This window comes from Semicossyphus pulcher, unplaced genomic scaffold, assembly GCF_022749685.1.
Source record: "Semicossyphus pulcher isolate SPU_LCO1_2020_fin unplaced genomic scaffold, fSemPul1.0.p SCAF_21, whole genome shotgun sequence".
In the NCBI taxonomy this organism is placed as follows: domain Eukaryota; kingdom Metazoa; phylum Chordata; class Actinopteri; order Labriformes; family Labridae; genus Semicossyphus; species Semicossyphus pulcher.
In genome coordinates, this window is record NW_027211695.1 from 126,178 (window position 1) to 147,500 (window position 21,323).

Here is a 21,323-nt window from a genome sequence, read left to right on the forward strand (position 1 = left end):
TGAGGGCCAGGTGTGAGGTAATATAATGATGTCATTCATTTATCACTTTAAAAATTAAACGATCTAATGTTTGTCTTATATTTTAAATTTACTCTCAATAATTTGCTTTTATTTCCTGATATTTTGACATGACGACGTTATTCTTAATTTATTCATTTTAACTTTATTCTGGACATTTTAACTTCAACCTTCTGACTTTATTCACAACCTTCTGACTCTGTTGGACGTTTGGACGTCTCAAAATGTAGATTTTATTCTCCAAAATTTGACTCCATTCTTAAAAACGTCATCTTATTTCTCATTGTTTAACTCTTATGTCTCAACATTTTGACTTTATCGTTGATAGTTTGATTTTATTCTCAACATTTCAACTTCTTCATCATGCTAATACTTCAACCCGCCTCTTTTGGCTGCAAATTTTCACCCTGAAAAGTTTTTAAAACGATTGTTCTGTGTGTAACACCAGCTGACATGTTACATGTGCTGCTGTCACTGAGCCTCTGGAGTGTCTCCATGTGTCAGTGACAGAAACACAACAGCAGTATGTGAAGAATTCAAACTTTCCCACGTTCCTTCCTGTTTTTCACTCGACGCGTTCAGCCTGTGCGAGCCTCATTGTTTCCTCTCCCTCCTGAGGCTCAGCGCTCCTGGCACGCGCTCACTTCTTACTTTTCTGTTGTTTTTTGGGGGGCTGGGACTGTTTGACGTCACACTCACACATGGAACATCCACTTCCTACTCGCTGTTAAGTAATAACTGTAACGTTCAGTCAGAGGAAGCTTTACAAACAGATACTGCTGCTTTTTTCTGCTTCAGCTGTGACGGCGCTGAAGTTAAAAAGGCGGGTCGACTACAACTGAGAGAAAAACTGCACCTGGAAAAATGAGTCTCCTGAAACGCACACAGGGATTATGATCCGCTCCTCTCCGCTGCAACTAAAGGGAAGAAGAAGAAGAGTTCAGAATGAGAATGTGAGTGTTTTTTATGTTTGTTGGAGGGTTAGGTTAGCAGCAGTCTGAGCTCTCGCTGTGAAAGGAATGTTCTGTTTTTCAGGGCGTGTTGGGGTCTGTCATACACAGAGCTTCGTTCACTGTCATCTGTCCAACTAGCAACAGCAAAAACACTGAAATGTATGGAGGTCAATAGTTGCCATTACAACAAAACTTCTGGAAAAGAATAAGAAAATAAATGTGGGAACATAAAAACAAATTAAATAAGTAAATAAAGTTTCTTGCACACCTGTTCTCTGCAATCAGGAATAAAAAATGTCTGTGCTGTTAATCTTTATCTGAGGGCCTGAGTTATTTTACATGTTAGCATTTAGCATGCAAGAAATCCTTCCTTGGATGTCGTCTCTGCAGAAACACTCTTCGATTTGATGACAGTTTTGTTCCACTGCAGTTCAGTGACTTTGTAAGCTTTATAGCCCTTTATATGTGTGATTCAAAAGGGGATTTATAGCCCTCATGAAACAGAGAAATTGGTAAAAATCTAGTTATGTTGCTGCGTCCTCAGAGGTTGTTTTATGACCATGTCTGTGTCATTAAAAAACACAAATTGGTTTGAACGGAAACCAAAGTGCGTTGTTATCCTGAGATAACAAGAAAATAAGTCTGGAGAGAATAACTGAAATTAACTTATCGGCGGAAACCAGCTTTGTTATCTTGAGATGACGAGATAAATAAGTCTCCAGGAAAAAATCGGAAATGAACTCGTTATCACAGGAAGACATGACGAAATAAAAGGAATGGATGCATGTCCACTCAGGGCTTCCGTAGAAAACAGCTATTTACTACAATGTTACAGTTTCGTGTAGCAGAAGATTTTGTCCAAAGCGACGTTCATCTGAGAGTTAATACGACACAAGCAACGATCGAGACAGGAGGGGGCGGAGTCAGTCAGAGCCAACGAACAGCTTCAGGTGTGATCGTACACTGGTGCTGACAGGCAGAGCACAGGGTGTAAAGAAGCATCATCATCAACATCAACAACATCATTATCATCATCATCAATAGCTTCAGCATCATTAAGGTCAGAGGTCATAAAGAGCTGGGTCTTTAGCTTCTTCTTAAAGGTGAAAGGGACTCAGCGGACCGAATGGAGTTTGGTAGCTCGTTCCACCACCAGGGGGCGACAGAGGAGAAGAGTCTAGTTAGAGACTTACGCCCGGGACACACCGGATGTCGAAGCGCTGCGAAGCGCCGTGCAACGACAATCGCGCGTGAGCCGGAGCACTTCCGTTCACACCAGACGCGCATTTCTCCCCGCCAGGCGACAAGCGCCTCTGCTCCTCAGCTGTCGTTTACTCACATTTGGAGCTGTTTTTTCATCGTGCTCTCTCTCTCTGTTTGCATGTGTGTTTTGACACCCCGCCCGCACCCCCTATAGCCAGTCCACTTTGTGTCTCTCTCTTTCTTGTGTGTGCCTGTGTGTCTGTGTCTGTGTCTGTGTGTGTGTGTGTGTTTGTGTATATGTCTGTGTGAATCTATGTCTGTGTGTCTGTGTCTGTGTGTATCTTCATCTCTCTCGCGCTCTGTTTAGATACTGACAAATATATAAAAGCAGACAAATATAACATCGCATTTGTCAATCGCGGTGTTTTATTTTGAAAATTGTTTAAATTTTGAAAATTGACCGGATTCTCTCATTGTTTCATGTGTGACTTCCTGCCAGGATGACGCGGTCGCTCGCGGCTCGCGCAAAAAATAGACCAGACGCCGAAACGATCGCTGCAGGGCGCGAGCCGGCCGCGGAGGTGCGCGCCGCGGCGCGTCTGGTGTGAACGACACAATCGGTTAACATGGGCGCCGAAAGAAAACTGGCTCCTCTTCTCGGCGCTTCGCGGCTATTCGGCGTTCGGTGTGTTCCGGCGTTAGGGCCCTGTTGCGATAAAGTACCAGGCGCCTTTCATTGGCAGAGCGTAGTGGGCGGGACGGAGTGTAGACTTGGGTGAGGGCGTTCAGGGACGTTTCTGTTGCTGTTTGTAAGCGAGCGACGCGGTTTGAATTTGATGTTAGCGGTGACTGGGAGCCAGTGGAGGGATACGAGCAGTGGAGGAATATGAGCAGTGGAGTGATATGAGCAGTGGAGGGATATGAGCAGTGGAGTGAGGTGTGCAGCTTTGGGTTGACTGTAGACCAGTCCTGCTGCTGCGTTCTGGATCATCTGCAGAGGTTTGAATGTGCGTGCAGGAAGGCCTGCCAGGAGGGAGTTGCAGTAATCATTGTGTGATATCACGAGAGCCTGTACCAGCAGGTGTGCTGCATGCTCTGACAGGTAGGGTCTGATCTTCCTGATGTTGTACAGGGCAAATCGACATGACTGAGCAATCGAGGCCACATGAACCTTAAAGGTTAGCTGGTCTTTAATCATGACGCCCAGGTTCCGGGCAGACTTAGTGGGTATGAGTTCAGTTTGTCCGAGCTGGATGTTGATCTGTGGTTGCACAGAGGAACTGGCTGGGATGACGAGGAGCTCAGTGTTGGACAGGTCGAGCTGAAGGAGGCGTTCTTTCATCCATTTAGAGATATCGGTAAATGACAAATTGAGGAGAACAAGTTTCTCGTTTAGTTTATTTGTTCAACCTTCTGTTAAAATAACTTTTTTTTGGATGAATTGTTTAATAGTTTACAGATAAAGTTTGAGAAGCATTTTTCTAAACTGGATCATGCTTTGTGCATAAACGCGGCTGTGATCCTGCTCATTGAACAATGTTGTATCTAACTCTGATTCTAGCATTCATATCTAAAGAACCTCAGATCTAATTTCTCAGCATTTTATCTTTTACCTTCTTATTTTATTGTATATAAAACACACATACTTTACATATTTCTTTCTTCTCTCCTTTTCCTAAATGTCTTTATTCCCAATATTTCTTAGAGCTTCTTTCTGTATAAGATCAACTGTAACGCCCGAATAAATCAAGTATTTCTGATTTGAACTTCAACACTTGTGCTGATGTTTAGTTTGGTAACGAGCTAAATGATAAATGTAATGGCATTAAAAAGTTCAGCTTTAACCTGTAAATGTAGAAGAAGCTAAAAGACTTCGTCAGAGCTCTTTCAGTCTGTGATTCTGTGTTACAGAGGAACAGCCGATGTCCAGCCTGTGAAATCATCCTAACGATGAATGTTTCCCTCTCCCAGGCTGAGCTTCAGGCTCGTCTACATCTTCTCGTACAACCTGTTCCAGTTCTGCGGACACACGTGGATCCTGGCCAACACCATCGCCAGGTTTCTCAAATTTGGGAAAGGTAAGATCTAAAGCTCAAGTGAACCAGTAACAACATCCCAGCGGACACAAACAGGACGCACTGTCTGAATCGTCCTTTCGTCCTTCATTCAGCTCTCGTCAGTGTGATTCAATCTGATTTCTGACTGTGCAGATGCGTTAGCAGACACGTTCTACTCGGTGGGCTTCGTGATGAGTCTGTGCCAGCTGCTCTCCATCCTCGAGCTCTTCCACATCGCAGACGGGATCGAGAAAGCTCGACTCTTTCCTCGCTTTTTCCAGGTGAGTATCACAGCTCCACCTCTGGATACACTCGAACATGTATCAATATTTCTTGATCCATTAGAATCTGTTGGAGGATTGTGGATGCTGTCTGTGTTTCAGGTTGTGGAGAAGAACCTCCTGCTGATCACGGTCATCCTGCTGGAGGAAGTCCAGAGTAAAGCCGTCGTGTGTGTTCAGCTCTTCCTGTGGAACATCATGGACCTGCTACGGTACGCACGTCACTTACAGCTCGTTCCTATATCCTCTTTACACTTCATGCACAAGTTGGTAGTCCAGACAATCCTCTTGGATCCTCCTTCCTCCAAAGTCCAGGGTGGGGCCTGGGTTTCCCTTGTCCGGACGAGGTGCTGCAGCTGCTTCTTGGTCTGTGACTCTCCTCGGGATAGACTTAAAAATGCTGAATCGCTGCTGTTGAGAGCAACATCTGGAATAACTTGTTAAGCAGGCAACTGGACCACGGATAAATGAACAAGAAGCGGTGGATGGATGGATAGATACCTTATTTAATCCTGCCTCCAAACGGCTCCTTTGTTAGGCCTGTAATATTCAGGATTCTTGACCTGGTTGGAGTTTAGACTCAGTGACACTGAGAGCATCTAAGGAGACTCTTGCAGTACACGGTTAGGTGGATGAAAAGTGAAATACCTTACCTGTGAAACATCTCTTATTTGTTGGCAAAAGGTCATAAACTATATACAGGAAGAGGACGTAGCCAATGACGTCACTCCTTGGTTTGTGGACTTACATTTTGAAGCCTTAAGTTTGGCATTTTGGTCGACGCCATCTTGTTTTATGGAGCCAGAAGTGAGTGTATTTAGAGAGGGTCCACACGCATGTTTAAGCTACAAACCCACAGGTCGCCCCGCCCTAAACCCTCTCTGACTCTCAGTGGGAGCATCAGTGACTAAATGAACATGACGCTGTGTTGAAGAAGGCCTCAGACTAGAGATTGAGACCATAAACTCATTAGGAACATGTTTAGTGAGGGCTTCATGCTCACATCTGTGTATTCTGTAATGACAGGTACCCTCATGAGCTGCTGTGTGTTATGGAGAAACCCTCCATCACCATGCTGTGGATCCGTTACACGCTGTGGATCCCCGTGTACGTCCTGTCAGCGGCCACTGAAGGTGACAGCATGTTTTTGTTCTCTTTATTTGTTATCTTAAATCAAGGATCATAAGTAGGAGGTTCTGCTGTAGCTTCCCCGACATGTTCTGGAGCTGCTTCATATGTCACTTTCTGCTGTTGCATAAAGGAAGCAGTGCGAGCTGACAGGAAATGGGTTGGCAGAGCAGCAGAGACGATAAAATATCAGGAAGTGTGAGAGCACAGTTTATTCCAGGCTCCAGACGGAGCACATGTTCACTGCAGAAGCTCCTGCATGTCTGCAGTGCTGAGGAGCAGTGAACTGAGACTACACAATTCTGGGCCGAAACATGAAAGACATTAGTTTTGATTTTCTTTCATCCTGACTGAATTTAGACGTTGAGATAAGTTGCTGCATGTTATTTCTGAGGTTACCTGGCAGACTCCGTGAAACTGCTCAGGGCAGAACCACACCTAGAATCTCGTTGTGAAATGACATTCCCTTTGCCATAATTAGTACACTCAGGGCTTAACCCACTAAAGGACTGCGCAGCTTTTGTGCCCACTAAACCTGCAAATGAGACAAAAAGACGGCTCATTCTCGAAGCACATGCAAAGAGTTAGATGCACCGCGCTGCAGAGCAAACAGCGTCTCCGGTGCCACTTGCACGTTTGCAGCGCAGTGTTATAAGGGCTGCTTTTCCAGGGGTAAGTGGCTCCTTTAAAGGGACAGGTAATAATCTTGAATGTGTTCCTCCTCTCCCTCAGGTGTCACTATGTACCAGGCCCTGCTGCACGCTCAGCCAACAGCACCGACGTCGTCCTCGTTGAAGTCAACAGTGTCGTCACACCTTCACCTCCCCTTCGTCCTCATGTTTTACCTGCCTGTTCTCGCTCTGGGTGAGATGAGTTAATCACTGTTCAGACCACAGACATGAAGTGGACATGAAGTTAACACAGAAGTGCCTTAGACCTGCATTCTTTCTAATGTCCAGCAGGGGGCGACGTCACTGGTTGTGATTAGGAATGAGCAGACTTCTCTCTTGATTTATTCCCTCAGTAAACATGTTATGATTATAATTAAGCTACAGTTTAAAGCCCTTTAGTTTGACCTGGTAAACTGTGAGGTAAAGTCCTTTCATCTATCAAACAACATTGTTTGTTTCGACTCTCTAGTAAGAGCCGCAGGAGCGTTTCTTAACCCTAACCCTGCTGATGGCAGGCAACACGTCCTCATACCTTCATGTTTGGACCGGACAAACACACGATTATCTTTGTGAAACAGTCGCAGGTTTGTTAGGTTAAGGCATCAAAACCACCTGGTTAACTACTACTTTGGTTAATGTTTATACACAAGTTACATTGCTTTATTTACACACATTTTTGTGACGTTGGAAGAATCAACGTTTAGATTTGGTTTAGCACAGGAGTCAAACTCCGTTCTCAAAGGTTGTATTCTTTTTTAGGCACCAAAATGACTGATTGGTTCAGGTAAAAGGTTGTGACTCGAGTCAGAAAGGAGGGCAAGTTATGTTAACTTACGTACATCGTTAAGGTGACAAAGGTAAGATTGTGTCGGTTGATTTTTGATTTGTAATCGGACTCAAACACCGATCGTCTGGGGGAAAGTACCGGGTTTGTTTGACCCATTTATACTTCATCACTTCCAAATGTTTTCTTGTAATACTTACTACAACCACTAGATGTCCTCACCTAACTATAAAAATAGATATGGTTGCGACTGTATATAAAGATGGCCGACGCACCTCCTCTCGTTGCACAAAAATGAAGATAAACCCCCCCGGAGCGAGCGCCATCTTGTTCATCTGTATCCAGAGTGTGTGCAGCAGAGATCGGCTGGTGGAGCCGTGGTGTGGACACCCCGCCCCGTCCTCTACCCGACACACACCTTCACCTTGTGTCCTTGGCGCGTTGGAGCCCTCAGGTGTCCTTGGCGTGTTGGAGCCCTCAGGGGTCCTTGGCGTGTTGGAGCCCTCAGGTGTCCTTGGCGTGTTGGAGCCCTCAGGTGGGCTCAGTCTGCAGCAGAACAGCTTCTTGTGTCGGTCTGAAGCAGATATTCACGCTGATGGAAAGTTCACTGACTGTAGTGTTCGTGTTAGTTACGTCTCCTCTCGCCGTTCCTCCTCTACTCTGCTACTCGGGAACAGAAAGCTGCAGTAGCCCCATTTGTCCACAGAGCTGTCAATCATGAGGCCACACCCCCTTTTTATAGAATCAAATAAATAATTAGAAGTAAACTTGTAAGAAAAATGAACACTTGGACATAAATCAGCAGGATAAGAACTAACTATAATGACAGAAACCATGTTTGAGAAAAATGTATTTGACGTGTATTTTGATTTTATAGTTTGACTCATGTCCCATCTGTTAACATGGAGGAGGCGGGCTTTATGAGCTATACTGCAGCCAGCCAGCAGGGGGCAACAGAGAGGTTTTTGTCGGATTATTATTTATTGCAGCTTTTTTTTTGCCGTAAATACAAAAGTTACTGAACGAATCATCAGCTCACACACTGTTTGGTTTGCTCTGACTGTCTAACACCAGTGATGTGTCTTTAGGAGCCTCTCTGACCGTCTGGCAGCTGCTGAAGGAGCGACAGCACCACCTGGACAAGGGGAGCAAGAAGACGAAAAAGAAATGACCCCTGAGGTCAAAGAAGTCCAGAGAAGAGCCATGAAACCAAACCCACCACCATGACATGTCTCCTGTGTTTGATGAACTTTTAATGGGCGGATATGTTTGTCACAGACCATTTGCTTCCTCATATGTACAGTAGAGTCTGAGCTGTCCGAGTCGCCTCCGTGTCAGAGTGTGTTAAAGCCGTGTTTTAGTGAAGAACCTCTGTGTGAGCTGCGACGGTTCGAGTCTGCTGCGGCTCCTCTGAGACTACCAGCCGTACGCTCGGGTCCACACGGCTTTCTTCTTGAACTCGGCGGAGGACTTCAGGGCCAGCAGGGCGGCTGAAACAAAGACAAAGAGAGGACGTGTCAAGTCAAGGTTTGCTCATTGTGTGGATTGTTCTGTTTCTGCAGTGTTTCCTTCCCTGTGCAGTCTTCTTAAAAAAACCCAGAGGGCCTTACCAACACGGCGAATGTATTTCCTTCCTCATTAAACATTTAAAAACACTACTTTTGAAACCTTCATCATTGATTAATGATAAGAATTGGACACCAAACTTTGAGATGTTGTTCATTCAGTCCAGTAGAAGCGGCTCTGTCAGCACATATTACTCGTCTGATTCGGCTTTAAGTGGACACGTGAACTAGACGAGTGCAGACCTCTGCAGGCCGACAGACACATTTTCTGAGGTGCCAATCTGCAGGTGATACCTCAATTGATGTCTGAGTCTGATTTTAAAACAGTAAAAATATAAGGTCAGGTCCGGTTATGTTCTTCTCTGGGCAACGTTGTTTCTAGACAGTCTTCCTTTCTTTAAGCACAGCGCCTCGACACACTTGACATTGTGACGTCCATGGCAGGAAAATATGGCAGAAACATTTATAATAACAGTTTCATAGACTTTCAGGGATGTAAAAGATGTTGTGGTTCCCATCTTGCTCGGCCCTGAGCAACAGCATATTTTGGACGTGAAAGGGACATCACTAAATGCCTTCTGTGAATGAGAACAGTCCGCTGTGTCGCTGCTGTATCAGAGTTGCAGGTGTGACGGAGGGCGGAGCAGACAGTCGACTTCGGCCTGTAAAAACTAAAACCTTCCTGCGGGGTCGTACGGAGGTGTAGGCGTGTTAGTTTGTTGTTTAACTGCTTCACACGTCTGTAGCGACTGCTGTGAGGTGTGTCGTTCTTACCTTTGGCCGTGCTGATGGTTGTGACTGACAGTCTGTATACAGGACCTTCTGTGATGCTGAGGAGCCACTCTATGAACTGAGACACACACACACACACACACACTCAGGTTCACATCATGTGACCCACAGTTCAGTCACTGTTTTTTAAATCCGTCTCACCGACCTTGTGCGTCTGGCTGCTCCAGGGCTCTTTGTCCAGCAGCAGGGACAAACTGTGGGACACTCCCAGCATGCACTGGGACAGAGCGTGCTCAGTGAACGCCTCCCCTCCGTACAGACTGTGCTGCAGAGTTTGGGGCTTGGAGCCGGCTTGCCATGGGAACCACTTGTCCCTGATGCCGAGGAGGAGGGGCATGAAGTGGTCGCCCCAGGAAACTACAGCAGCAGAGAACACCTGAAACAGGAAGTCTGTGGCCTGCAGGAGGAGAGAGGGTTTTCAGGTTAACTCTCCAGGACATTATCTCTTTCACAGGAAGGTATAGGTGTGAGAAACGCCTGCAGATGCTCTCTGTTCTTCGTCCAGCCCTCGTGCCCTCATGTGACGTAGGCGGTGTTCTAGAAAAACTACACTGTATGTCTGCTTTGATTTCTTGTCTCCGCCTTTGCTTATGTTGCAAACAAGCTACGAAACTACGCTGCAGATTTAAGCCACCAATACGGCAATCTTCTGTATTGATTCCCCCGAATTCAAGCCGTTGAGAAAGCAAAGCAAAGCGAGTTTGTACAGATGTGACTTCAGGTTCATTCCAGCTTGGGTCTTATTTTTTACAGTGTTTTCCATTGTTCGTGTGACACCTACAACCTTCTGCTCGTCTGACTGATTGTGTCACTGATCGAGTTTCAGCTTCTCAGCAGTGATCTGAACTGATAAAAAGAAGCTCGAGGGAGCAAACATTTCAGAAACAACCCCGATGTTAACGTTCCTCTCCTGACATCGATGAAACTCCTACAAACGTTTTATTCCTTTCTCAAAATCACCTGATTAGAAGGTTTTTACAAATAAAAATAATAAAAAACTAAAATCGAATCTCTGAATCTCCGTCTGCTGCTCGCTCTCAATATGTGTCACTATGTGTCACTATCTTCACAGTTAGAGGTAGTGGAGGTAACTCAAGCCTTCAGTGTGACTGCCTTATCAAGCAGCTGATTGTGTGTTGATGTAGTTAAACAAACGTCAGTCCTGATCGCAGCGAGGTCACAAAGTGCTTCACAACATTTTACTATAATAAGAATTAAATAAATGCACAAAAAACACAGGAAGGATTCTTAAGCTGCTTTCTAAAGGCGTCAGTCGAACCTGCAGAGCGTATGTGCAGAGGTAGAGTGTTCCACAGAGTCGGAGACCCTGTTCAGACGACCTGAGGGATCTACAGGTGACGTAGTGACGGAGCAGGTCTGAGATGCACACAGGTTCCTGATCATGCAGGGCTTTATGAATGACAACAAGGATCTGATGCAGATGTAGGGTGTGAGTCGACCTGCTGGAACTCGTCAGAAGCCTTGCAGCAGAGTTTGCAGACTCACTGACGCAGGTGAAAAGGGCGTTGCAGTAGGCGAGGCGGGACAAAACAAAAGCATGAATAAGCATCTCTAACTCCGCACCTGAGACAAAGACACACCTGGTTTCTCCTCCCATACTCCTTGTTTAAAGGTGATGTGACTATTTCCTCAGAAAAACACAGATTCAGACCAGCAGGGTTTAATTTGTCACATGTCTAACAATCATTGGTGCACTGCAGACAGAGCAGCCATGACGGTAACTTTTGCTCCTTACATGTCTTGTAACAGTTTAGTTTGCACACCATTTGGATTATTATTATTATTTATGACCTTTTTGCCGTATTTGTAGGACAGCTGAAGATAGACAGGAAACAGAGTCAGGGACGACCTGCAGCAAAGGGCCGGGGGTGGGAACCGTAGCCTCTGTATACGGGGCGCCTGCCCTACTAACTGAGCTAAACCAGCGCTCCCCATTTGGATTATCAATTTAACCTAAATTCAACATATTCTGTGTAAAACCTGTTTGCAAATTTGGCATTTTTTTAGTGAACACACCCAACAAGACTGGAGCTGCATTCCAATGAGCCTCAGGAATGACAGCTATGTCTGAAGAGTCCAAAACTCTCACCTACATGCTGAAACGCAGGATCATGAACGGCTTGAGAAAACAGCTACAGCCTGGCTCAATAAAAACATACCAGTTTGGCGTCTCCACACGTTACAGAGGTTGCACCATAGGCGACATTTCGGATGTGTCCCATCAGCTCGAGCAGCCACTCCATCCGTTTCAGAACACCTGAAACAAAGAGCAAACCCGCTCACCATGAGGACTATCAGAGGAGAACGATAACAGGAGAACTATAAAACGTGTGTTGAACTGCATGCAGGGAAAAAGATAAGAAACATGGAGAAGAGGCAGACTAATGAACCCACTTTGGTGCCATCTAGTGGCAGCATCACAAACAGACACTACAGCAAACGTGGCACAAAGCAGGCAGCAGATAGTTTGAACTTGTGAAATCTTAAACCTGGGCCTTATTCTAAACATTTTAATTTCCAAATAACAGGTACAAAAAGGTTGCTTCAATCGGGGGACGCAAAACAGGACTGAATCCTTGATGGGTCAAAGGTCGTCCACTAAAAGTTCTTGTTGTTTCCACTGACAGGCTCAGATTGTTATTCTAAGTGTGTGACAACATGACAGAAAGGATCCCTACAGAGATAGACCTTTTTGTTTCAGAGGAAGATGATTGTTTTAACCACACACAGACGTTACATCGCTCTCTGCACACACACCAGACTCCATTCAGAAAAACAGGAATTTGACCTCACAGGAAGTGCTGCATCAAACGGTCAGTTTTTTCGTGTTATTGTGGGACTTTGGTAAATGGTAGGACTGGTCCAACATGAGATTTATGTAACACTTTAAAAGCCAAAGAATCTAACCAACTGAGGCAGCGATCAGAAAAACTCCTGTCCTGGGGTTTAAATCTAGTGCTTTTATGAATGGAGTCTGGTGTGTGTGCAGAGAGCGATGTAACGTCTGTGTGTGGTTAAAACAATCATCTTCCTCTGTAACAAAAAGGTCTATCTCTGTAGGGATCCTTTCTGTCATGATGTCACACCCTTTTTGTTCTAATTAAACCCCAAAATGTATTAAAAAAAACGGTCTGGACTGACCTGTGTTGGCGCTGGTGGCCAGGCGACACTGGTAAAACGTCTGCAGGAGGAGCCAGCCGACTCTGCGGCTCGGCCAACCACGAAGCACGCCGGCTATGATGTCATTGAGACTGAGGAGGGGGACCCTGCCTAGGGAGGTCAGGTACGCCAGGATGAAGCAGGTCTTCTCCATCTGAGTCTGAACGGCACGGAGCAGACAACTTTGTTTAATACTGGATTCACTTTCAGGACTTTTTTTACCTCCAGCTTTTAAACACCTGGTTTGTCTTGTTCTGTATAAAAACAGGATCTGCTTTCTGATCATTTTAATGACGCTATAATTTCACAAAATGTTCAAAAATATATAAACAGTGGCAAACACCTCACACCATCACACAGGCTCATTTTCTTATTTTTTATTTGTGCATGAATCGAGGCAACATGTCAGTCAGCGAGCTTCAGAGAGACAACAGGTGTATTTTTGAAGTTTGGATGAAGTCGGGGAGCTGTTATTCTTTGTGCTAAGCTAGGCTAACCACATCCGTTAGCACACTCTGTGCTCAACCCACAGACACAAGGGTGGTATCCACCTCCTCATTTCATGTCGAGACATGTCGAGCTGTCTCTTAATATGGGTCAAAACAAAGTCGATATTTTCAGCTCCAGCTCTATTTGCACAGGACCAGCATGACCTGGGGACCTGTCGTACTTTGTGATAATTGCGGAGGTGGTCTGTGATCTTAATCTCGTGTGAATCAGCCACGTCCGTAATTTGTAAAGTAAAAATTCCAGCGCATATTACCTACCATGTTTTAGCAAACAGAGATAATATTAGTCCCGTGCAAATCAGCATCTCAGTAATTTGAGGTCGAACGTTTTATCCTCATGGAACATTGCCGAGGGAAACAATGTACAGGAAGCAGATGTTAGGTGTCGGGGTGGGGGTGGTGTAATATCTGTAAAATCTTTACTTATCCCATGTGACATTCTACATTACATGAAGTCCCCAGGTAACACTAGTCTCATGCCAACAGGGCTTTAGTCAGTGAACATCATGTATGTGTGGTGGAAACCTTATTTATATCACTGCAGATGACATGTGTAGCTTGCACAAAATGCTCTGGACCAGACTGAACCGTGTACTTCGGCAAATGTTGCACATGAATAAAGTGCATTTGCTTTTTATTTTGTACATTTTAGCTTTCATACTTTACCTCTGTGACCCGAGCGATTCGGTCGATCTCTGTATCAGACATCTCAGAGAGACATTTGGTGATTCCAACGTATAAGTCCACCTCTTCATCCTGAAACAGAAAGAGAAGACCAGCACTGGATATATGAGGTTATTCTGGTGCAATGACAGCCACAACAGAACTGTCTTTAAATTAATATATGTTAAAATGTCTTAAAATGGGAGATGTTTTATCAGGACTTCAGTTTAATTGAAGCCCTTAAAACAGCAACTAGACATGTCCAATAAAATGCTGGTTCAAGCTTGAGGATTTATTTTTTCTTCAACAAGTAAACGAAGAGTTTTGGGGGGTTTGACTTGTTTTCAATTAGAAGACATGAGCTGAGGCTCTGGTGTGCAAACTGTGGCAGCTGAAATGTCAGGTTAAGAATAAAAATGTCTTAAAGTGTCATAATCTCCTCCTCTCCATCTTTGTTGTTACCTGTATGTGGTTTGGCAGGGAGGTGAAGACCTTCTCGGTGGTGGAGCGCAGGATGGTCCAGCAGCTGTTTGGAGGGTTCGGGAGGGCCATGGCCTGAGCGAGGCCCTGCAGCACAGAGCGGCACAGGGACACGCGCTGAGGTCGGAGGTCGTCCTGGAACTGCTGCAGACCCAGACTCTCCACGTAGACCTGCAGCTTGTCCTCAGCCACGTGCTTCATCCACAGGCCCAGAGTCTCGTACAGGTGAGCCCGGGTCTGGAGCTGCAGGAGAAACACAAGCGGTACTGTCTGTTCATTACTGGCTTATACCAGTATTTTGTTTGCAAAGTAAAGCTATTGAGTGAAACAAAGCATATTAAATAACAGCTAATAAAACCAATCATAAAACCTGTGGTAAAGAAAAACTCACACTGAGACTGTGCACGAGGGGCGGAGACAGCCAGGAGCCCAGAAACAGAGACGCACTCTGAGAGGACTGAGCCTGAGTCGCTGCCAGAACCAAACACTGATGCTGAACGTCCTGTCCTGTCATAACAGGGAGAAAAACATGCTTAGACTCTGCTAGAAGTTAACTACAAAGAGACGAATGTGTGAGGACTCTTACCGAAGCTGAGTCTCATCAGAGGAGAGAGCACAGCGCTCCAGTTGATGGGCGGGTACTGGAAACTCGATCCAACTGATGCCAGAGGAGTCAGAGCTGCTTTAACGACAGCAGGATGAGAGAACTCTGGACCTGCAGACACATGAGAAGGACAGTAGGGATGGAGGAGGACTTTAAACTTAAAAGGTGAGAAAAGAGATGATAGCGATGCAGAGATCGTTGGTTCCTCAAACCTTTTTTTCCTGCCTCTGTGAGGAAGTCGATCACAGACCTGATGGCACTTTTCTCTGAGAGGTAGCTGAAATCCTGAGGGACTGAGAGCAGAGAGGAGAAGAGACATATCACAGTCAAGAACAGCAACAGGATCCAGATCAGTCAATCGTGGGAAGATGGAGATTCACACAGCGACTGAGGCTACGTCCACGCTCGTAGGATTTGTTTTTGTAAGAGATTTTTGAGCTGCTGTTTACGACCAACCTGCTGTGTGAGTGTGACTGGTGGACATGTGGGCCAAATGCAAATGAGCCACCAAACAGGAGCTGTTAGACTGCAGACCGATGGCTCCTGAGAACGTTATGATCTGTAGAAGAGAAGCAGAACAGGAAGGGCAAAATGACAGCTCAAAGTCCTCAGAACAAATAAATCCAAAAGCTCTGAACATGCTCCTCAAATGTCATGAGATAAGTCTGTTACATTCAGGACAGTTCACGTGTTGGTTTAGGGTTTGTGCAGGACGCAGAATCATTTCAATCACTGGAGTTTATCTCGACTGAGGAACAAATGTCAGCGGATAGAGGAAAGTCTGTGGAAGGTTAGTCCTCTGGGGATCCGGAGTATTTAATTTAAACCTGACTGGCTTTTACTTTGACTGGATTATTAGACATTTTTGCCTGATTGTACCAATGACTGTATATAAAGATGGACGACGCGTCTCCACCTGCTGTCATTGTATGAAAGTGAAGCCAAAATAACCCCCGTGATGGGCGCTGCCATGTTGGGATGGTGACGTCATCTGGAGCCAAAGTTGCGCAGTAGAGATCGACGGGTGGAGCCACCGTAGCCACTTCCGCTAACCAAAACACACACTTAACTTACCGGAAAAAAACCCAGCAAAGATCCCGCACGCCGGCGTGTTTAACAGCAGAACAGCTTCTTGTGTTGGTCTGAGGTTAAAGTTCACAGATAAGGAAACTGGGTTACGTCTCCTTTGCCGTTCGTCCTCTCCGCTGCTAATCCGGAACAGATCGGTTGCAGGAGCCCCATTTGTCAACAGAGCTGTCAATCATGAGGCCACACCCCCTTTTTACTGCATCAAATAACTAATTAATAGTAACTGAAAGATGAACACTGTGACATAAATCAGCAGGATAAGAACGAACTATAATGACAAAAACCATGTTTGAGAAAAATGTATTTGACGTGTATTTTGATTTTATAGTTTGACTCATGTCCCATCTGTTAACATGGAGGAGGCGGGCTTTATGAGCTATACTGCAGCCAGTCAGCAGGGGGCGACAGAGAGGGTTTGGCTTCACTGTGAGGGAGCTGTCCATTTTATACAGTCTGTGGATCGTACCAATACTGAAACACCGGTTCAGATGATTTAGGTCCAAAGGAGGTGTTTCTGAGGAGTACTAAGGAATAATAATACTGAGAGAAGGTGCCACATTTCCAACGATGCAAACACAGTATGAAGAATAACGTGTATAAAGTATGTACCTGTGTGATGGCTCGAATCACCTCGTTCAGTCTGCTCTGCTGCTGAGAGGAAAGCTCCATCTCACTCGTCAGCTGTAACACACGACCACAGGCTCAATGACACTTTAAGTTTAAGCAGCTTACAACCACTGAGAAAATAATTGACGAACCTTTGGCGCCCCTTGAGGAAAAACTCGGAGCCTACACACCTGTGACTTAATAATATAAACATGAAAGATTCTACAAAACGAGCCCTCACCTGGATGAGGTAACTCTCTGATCCCACTAAAGCCACCAGACCGTTCACGGCAGCCAGGCGCTGCATCGTGGGACAACCCTGAAACACAGAGACGACTCTTACTCAGACAGGAAGCAGACGTCCAAGCTACAAAGGCTCAGTATCATCTGTGTTTCAGACAGAACATTGAGATGAGGCACCTCGGCAAGTAAGATCTTGATCCAAGCAGCCAGCAGACGAGGGTGGATGTCCTCAGCTTTACCGTGACCGGACGCGGAGAGGCCGTGGACCACCAACCCCAGAGCGAGGGAGAAACCTGGAGTCTGAACATGAACACAGACTGTTAATTAGATACAAAGAGAAGGGCTCACAGCTGATCTCAGGTCAGGCTTTATACTGGATCAAACAAATAACCTAACAAGCTCTAATGTCCTGTTGGTACATGAAGCAGGTGCTAACCCCCACACTGACCTGCTGGCTCTCCTCGGTCAGGGTCCGCAGGGTGTTCATCACCTCCTCAGCCTTGGCAGCATCTATGAGACCGCCGCTGAAGGCTGAGACGCACACACACGCCACAGAGTACGCCAAGACCTGCACAAAAGAAATCTCTCTTTAAACCCTGTGTTCACGCAAAGAGCTATGGTTCTGTGGCTGCATTACTATCTGGTGTATTAAGCTACTGATGAAGGTTAAGACAAAACAAAGACAGAAAGAAGCAAAGGTTAGGACGAGGAAAATATCAAAACAAAGACAAAGAAGAAGAGAAAGAAAAGGAAGAAGATAAAAACAAAGAAGACAACAAGGAAGATAAAGACGACAAAGAAAAGAATACAAGTCTCTAGAACAGCACCATAATAAAACTAGTGTAGTGTACAGGTGTTTGTACCTCCTGCAGCATGCGTCCCTGCCCGCTGCTGTCCTGCAGGCTGGACAGGAGTTTGTCCAGTGTTTGTGTGACGTGGACGTGTTGGTCCGTCTGTCCACTGCTGCAGAGAGCTGACAGAACCAGAGCCAGACCCAGCACACAGCCGGTGCTGAGGAGGAGAGGAGAGGAAACTAAGGGAGGTATTCACTACAAATGAGCTGCGGCCGCTGATAGCACCATAAATTGTGCATCATTTGCACCCACTGTAGTTTTGCAGATCTGTGTGGGACCAGTGTAAACTTTAATACGGCGTCGCAGTTCCCTCCAGCTCTCTGCAGGCGGTAATATTTTCACTCTAACTGTGCGCTGCTGTTGAGGTGGTGCTGGTGAGGCTCATTTACATATGCAGACATATCCGAATGTCTGCATAATCACTAATTTAACTACGCACAGCACCGGAGCACAGAGGCACTGTTTGCTCTGCAGCACAGTTTGGGGTGCATTAACCCTCTGCGTGTGCTTAGAGAATGAGGCGGAGTGTTTTCGTGTCATCTGCAGGTTTATCGGGTGCAAAAGTCGCTCAGTCCTGTAGTGAATTAGGCCCTAAGTGTCAGAGCATAACCGACGGAGCTGGCATTGATGGGCTAATTGCACAATAAAGTCCTTGTGGCTTCATCATTCATCCTGCAGAAAGAAATTTTATTTCAAAAGTAAATTCCTATTTCACACTCAGAAGTTCCACTTCACTCTTAAAACTTCAAAAAGGTGTGAAACTAATAAAATTCAAATTTTTAAACTCAGAGTTTTGACTTTCCACTCAAAAAATCCAACTTCAAATTTACATTCACAACATTAAACTAAAAAAAATCCAACTTTAAACTCTTAAACTTAAATTAAATTTTGCATCCTTTACAGTCAAATACAGTTAGACTTGTGAGATTATATTCATAATTCTGACTTTATATACAGATAATGAATATAAAGTCAGAATTATGACTTTTAGCCCAAAACAGACATTTCTCACGTGGCCCTGAACCTCGTCCCTACATGCTAACAAACTAGAAACCATTGGTATAAACCAGGTAGCATATCGTTAAACTCAAACTTGTTATTATTTCACAGCATGTTTAGCACTCAGCACTGACTTGTACTCCAGGTCGGGGTTGAAGGAGCAGCTTTCCAGAGCCTCCAGAGAGCTGAGGAGGAGCTCAGCGTCCTTCTGAACGGAGACGTCACTGGATAACACAGAGACAGACAGGTGAGACGATACCATACATGATGTCATACAGAGTGAGTCATCACTCAGGTACACACTCTACCTGAGGCGTTGGTGTTGCAGACTGGACAGCACCATGCCGAGCGCGAGGCCGGAGTGGAACTGGACGGCCTGGGAGTCGTCAGCGGTGGGGGAACCCGGCAGCCCGGCCCGCAGCGCCGACAGGACCTGGACCAGACCGTCTCTCTGCCAGACCACCAGAACCGGAACCAGCAGGGACAGGGCCAGGCTGGCACAGGAGCGAGCGATGGCACTCGCTGTGTTCTCACCTGAGTATGAACGCTGAGAGGGAACGAGGAAGAGGAGGAGGTCAAGTCTGCGCATAATATAACCCAATGTGGAGACTGTACTGCTTTGGTGTACAGTACAGCACAGAGACAAGGACACCTGCAGGAATTTAGGGCTCATTACAGGTAATTGAACCATGTAGTCACTTAATTAAAGGGCAACTCTGGTATTTTTAAAATCTGGAGCCTGTTTTTGGCAGACATGAAAGGGGCTGTTATGGCTGCGAGGTAATCCTTACAGTGCATCCACTAAGTGCTTGTTTGTTATTCTCAGTGTCTGAACATAAAGGTCTATCTCTGCAAGGATCATCTCTGTAATGTTGTCAGAGTTGGCTGCTTTTTTTAACCAGAAACGAATTAACCTCATAGAACACAGGAGCTGCTGGTCTACCGCTGCTTCACTTTGCTAGTTTGTTTGTGTTATTGTTTGACTTTGGTGTTTTAAATGATCAGTTTTGATTTTTCGTATTTGAGATTAAATAATTTAATATGTTTATATGTCAAGTATATCAAGAGCAAGACTGAAAGCTTCAGAATAAAGCCTGGTAACTGTACATTAAGCCCAAATAGTAGCTCATAATGCAGTCAAAGACAGGAAAACATGATCAAAGCTTTGCTGACTCTTACATGTAGGAACCACGGGAACACCTGTCCTGAGGCCTTGTAGCTGCTGCTGCTGATGCTGAGCAGCGTGTTGAGAACGATGGACAACCAGCTGGACGTGGGCACAAACTCTGGACCCGCCTACAGGGACGATTCAGGAAAGAATCTTTATAACACTTCCTACATATATTTAGGCGGATCTGAGGATCAAAATGAGGAAATACCCCGAGGCTGCCGTCTCCATCAGCAGGCAGGTTGCTCTCATACTTAGCGAGAACAGCAGCAAGGCCGCTCAGAGCCAGGATGGAGTTGCCCTGAACAACAGGACTGTCCCTGAACAACACAAACAACATGTCACCGTCACCACTGATACATTAAACTCAACATTTCCAGCTGTAACTAATACATTTGTTTCCTGTAGTGATCACAAGCAGGATGACTCACTTTGTAGCAGCTTTGATGACGTCTGTCAGCTGATCTCTGGCCCTGACAGGGGGATAAAGACAACAGCATAAAGAAAGAGAGAGAGTGATTTGAAGGTCCTGGCTGTATGAAAGGAGGACCTTTCTTTTGATAATGCTGATGTATGAACAACAGCACGCTTTCAAACATAACACCAATTCTCTCCTTTCATCTCAGACTGCTGCATTAGTCACCTGGCTGTTTATTCAAACTGAGACGTGAGTGTTGGATGTTAAAAACCAGGACCCACATTCTGAATTAAACCAGTTGTTAGCTGATACCTTGATGAGAGTGAAAATGTGTCTGACGCAGAACTCAGACCAGGATGGGACACAAAAACTCTCCCCAAAACGCGGGGTTACACCTGGACAGGTCACCTGTCAATCACAAGGCTGACACATAGAGACAGACAACCTTTCACGCTCACACTCACACCTACGGGCAATTAAGAGTCGCCAATGAACCTAACGAGCATGTGATTGGACAGTGGGAGGAAGTACCCGGAGGGAACCCACACATGCACGGGGAGAACATGCAAAAACTGAAAAGCCCACTACGTCTGAACCGGGGTTCGAACCAGGAACCTTCTAGCTGTGAGGCGACGGTGCGAACCACTGCAGCACTGAGTCGTATTTTTAAACCATGTTACTGGAACTAGTTTTTTTTGCAGGCCCCTGGTTCGGCTTCTCTACCACAAGGTCAGAACGAGTCAGCATTAAAAAGAGCTCATACTTCAGCTGCACTCTCATATAGTGTTAGGTATAAAAATAACAACATTACAAACAGTTTATTTTATTGTGTTTATTTTAATCTTATTGTGAATCATTTTCAAGGAATATGATTAATCTGAAGAATCAGTGGATTTGATGCAAAATTAATTCTGTATTAAAAATCTAAAATTTAGAAACATACAGAATAAATGTTTTCTGCTACAACAGTTTACTGCATGTTACGGCCTTATTCCCTTTAGTGTCGAGTTATTTTTGCTTATCACGCGGCTGTGTTCAATACTTGATTCTGATTGGTT

The 21,323-nt window shown here is 45.3% G+C and overlaps 2 protein-coding genes across 2 annotated transcripts in view; one reads left to right on the top strand and one right to left on the bottom strand.

Annotated features, from left to right (window-relative positions):
- Positions 1-733: 733 nt before the first annotated feature.
- Positions 734-8,748, top strand: hacd4 (3-hydroxyacyl-CoA dehydratase 4). Its single transcript, XM_069672511.1, has 7 exons — positions 734-971; positions 4,146-4,252; positions 4,385-4,512; positions 4,615-4,724; positions 5,539-5,645; positions 6,373-6,504; positions 8,184-8,748. The coding sequence occupies exons 1-7, from the start codon at positions 964-966 to the stop codon at positions 8,264-8,266; spliced, it is 675 nt and encodes a 224-aa protein (XP_069528612.1). The 5' UTR covers positions 734-963; the 3' UTR covers positions 8,267-8,748.
- The window catches only part of focad (focadhesin), a 45,497-nt gene continuing 32,230 nt past the window's right edge, over positions 8,057-21,323 (bottom strand). The window contains exons 24-44 of the mRNA XM_069672510.1: positions 20,279-20,320; positions 20,059-20,167; positions 19,859-19,975; positions 18,988-19,226; positions 18,814-18,903; positions 17,690-17,837; positions 17,275-17,394; positions 17,004-17,126; positions 16,825-16,902; positions 16,587-16,658; positions 15,345-15,447; positions 15,101-15,181; positions 14,871-14,999; positions 14,676-14,791; positions 14,267-14,527; positions 13,808-13,897; positions 12,615-12,792; positions 11,633-11,730; positions 9,598-9,849; positions 9,435-9,510; positions 8,057-8,585 (exon numbers count right to left, since the gene is read on the bottom strand). Coding sequence (XP_069528611.1) covers positions 8,512-8,585; positions 9,435-9,510; positions 9,598-9,849; positions 11,633-11,730; positions 12,615-12,792; positions 13,808-13,897; positions 14,267-14,527; positions 14,676-14,791; positions 14,871-14,999; positions 15,101-15,181; positions 15,345-15,447; positions 16,587-16,658; positions 16,825-16,902; positions 17,004-17,126; positions 17,275-17,394; positions 17,690-17,837; positions 18,814-18,903; positions 18,988-19,226; positions 19,859-19,975; positions 20,059-20,167; positions 20,279-20,320 — 2,596 coding nt within the window. The 3' untranslated portion in view covers positions 8,057-8,511. The remainder of the gene's footprint in view (positions 8,586-9,434; positions 9,511-9,597; positions 9,850-11,632; positions 11,731-12,614; positions 12,793-13,807; positions 13,898-14,266; positions 14,528-14,675; positions 14,792-14,870; positions 15,000-15,100; positions 15,182-15,344; positions 15,448-16,586; positions 16,659-16,824; positions 16,903-17,003; positions 17,127-17,274; positions 17,395-17,689; positions 17,838-18,813; positions 18,904-18,987; positions 19,227-19,858; positions 19,976-20,058; positions 20,168-20,278; positions 20,321-21,323) is intronic.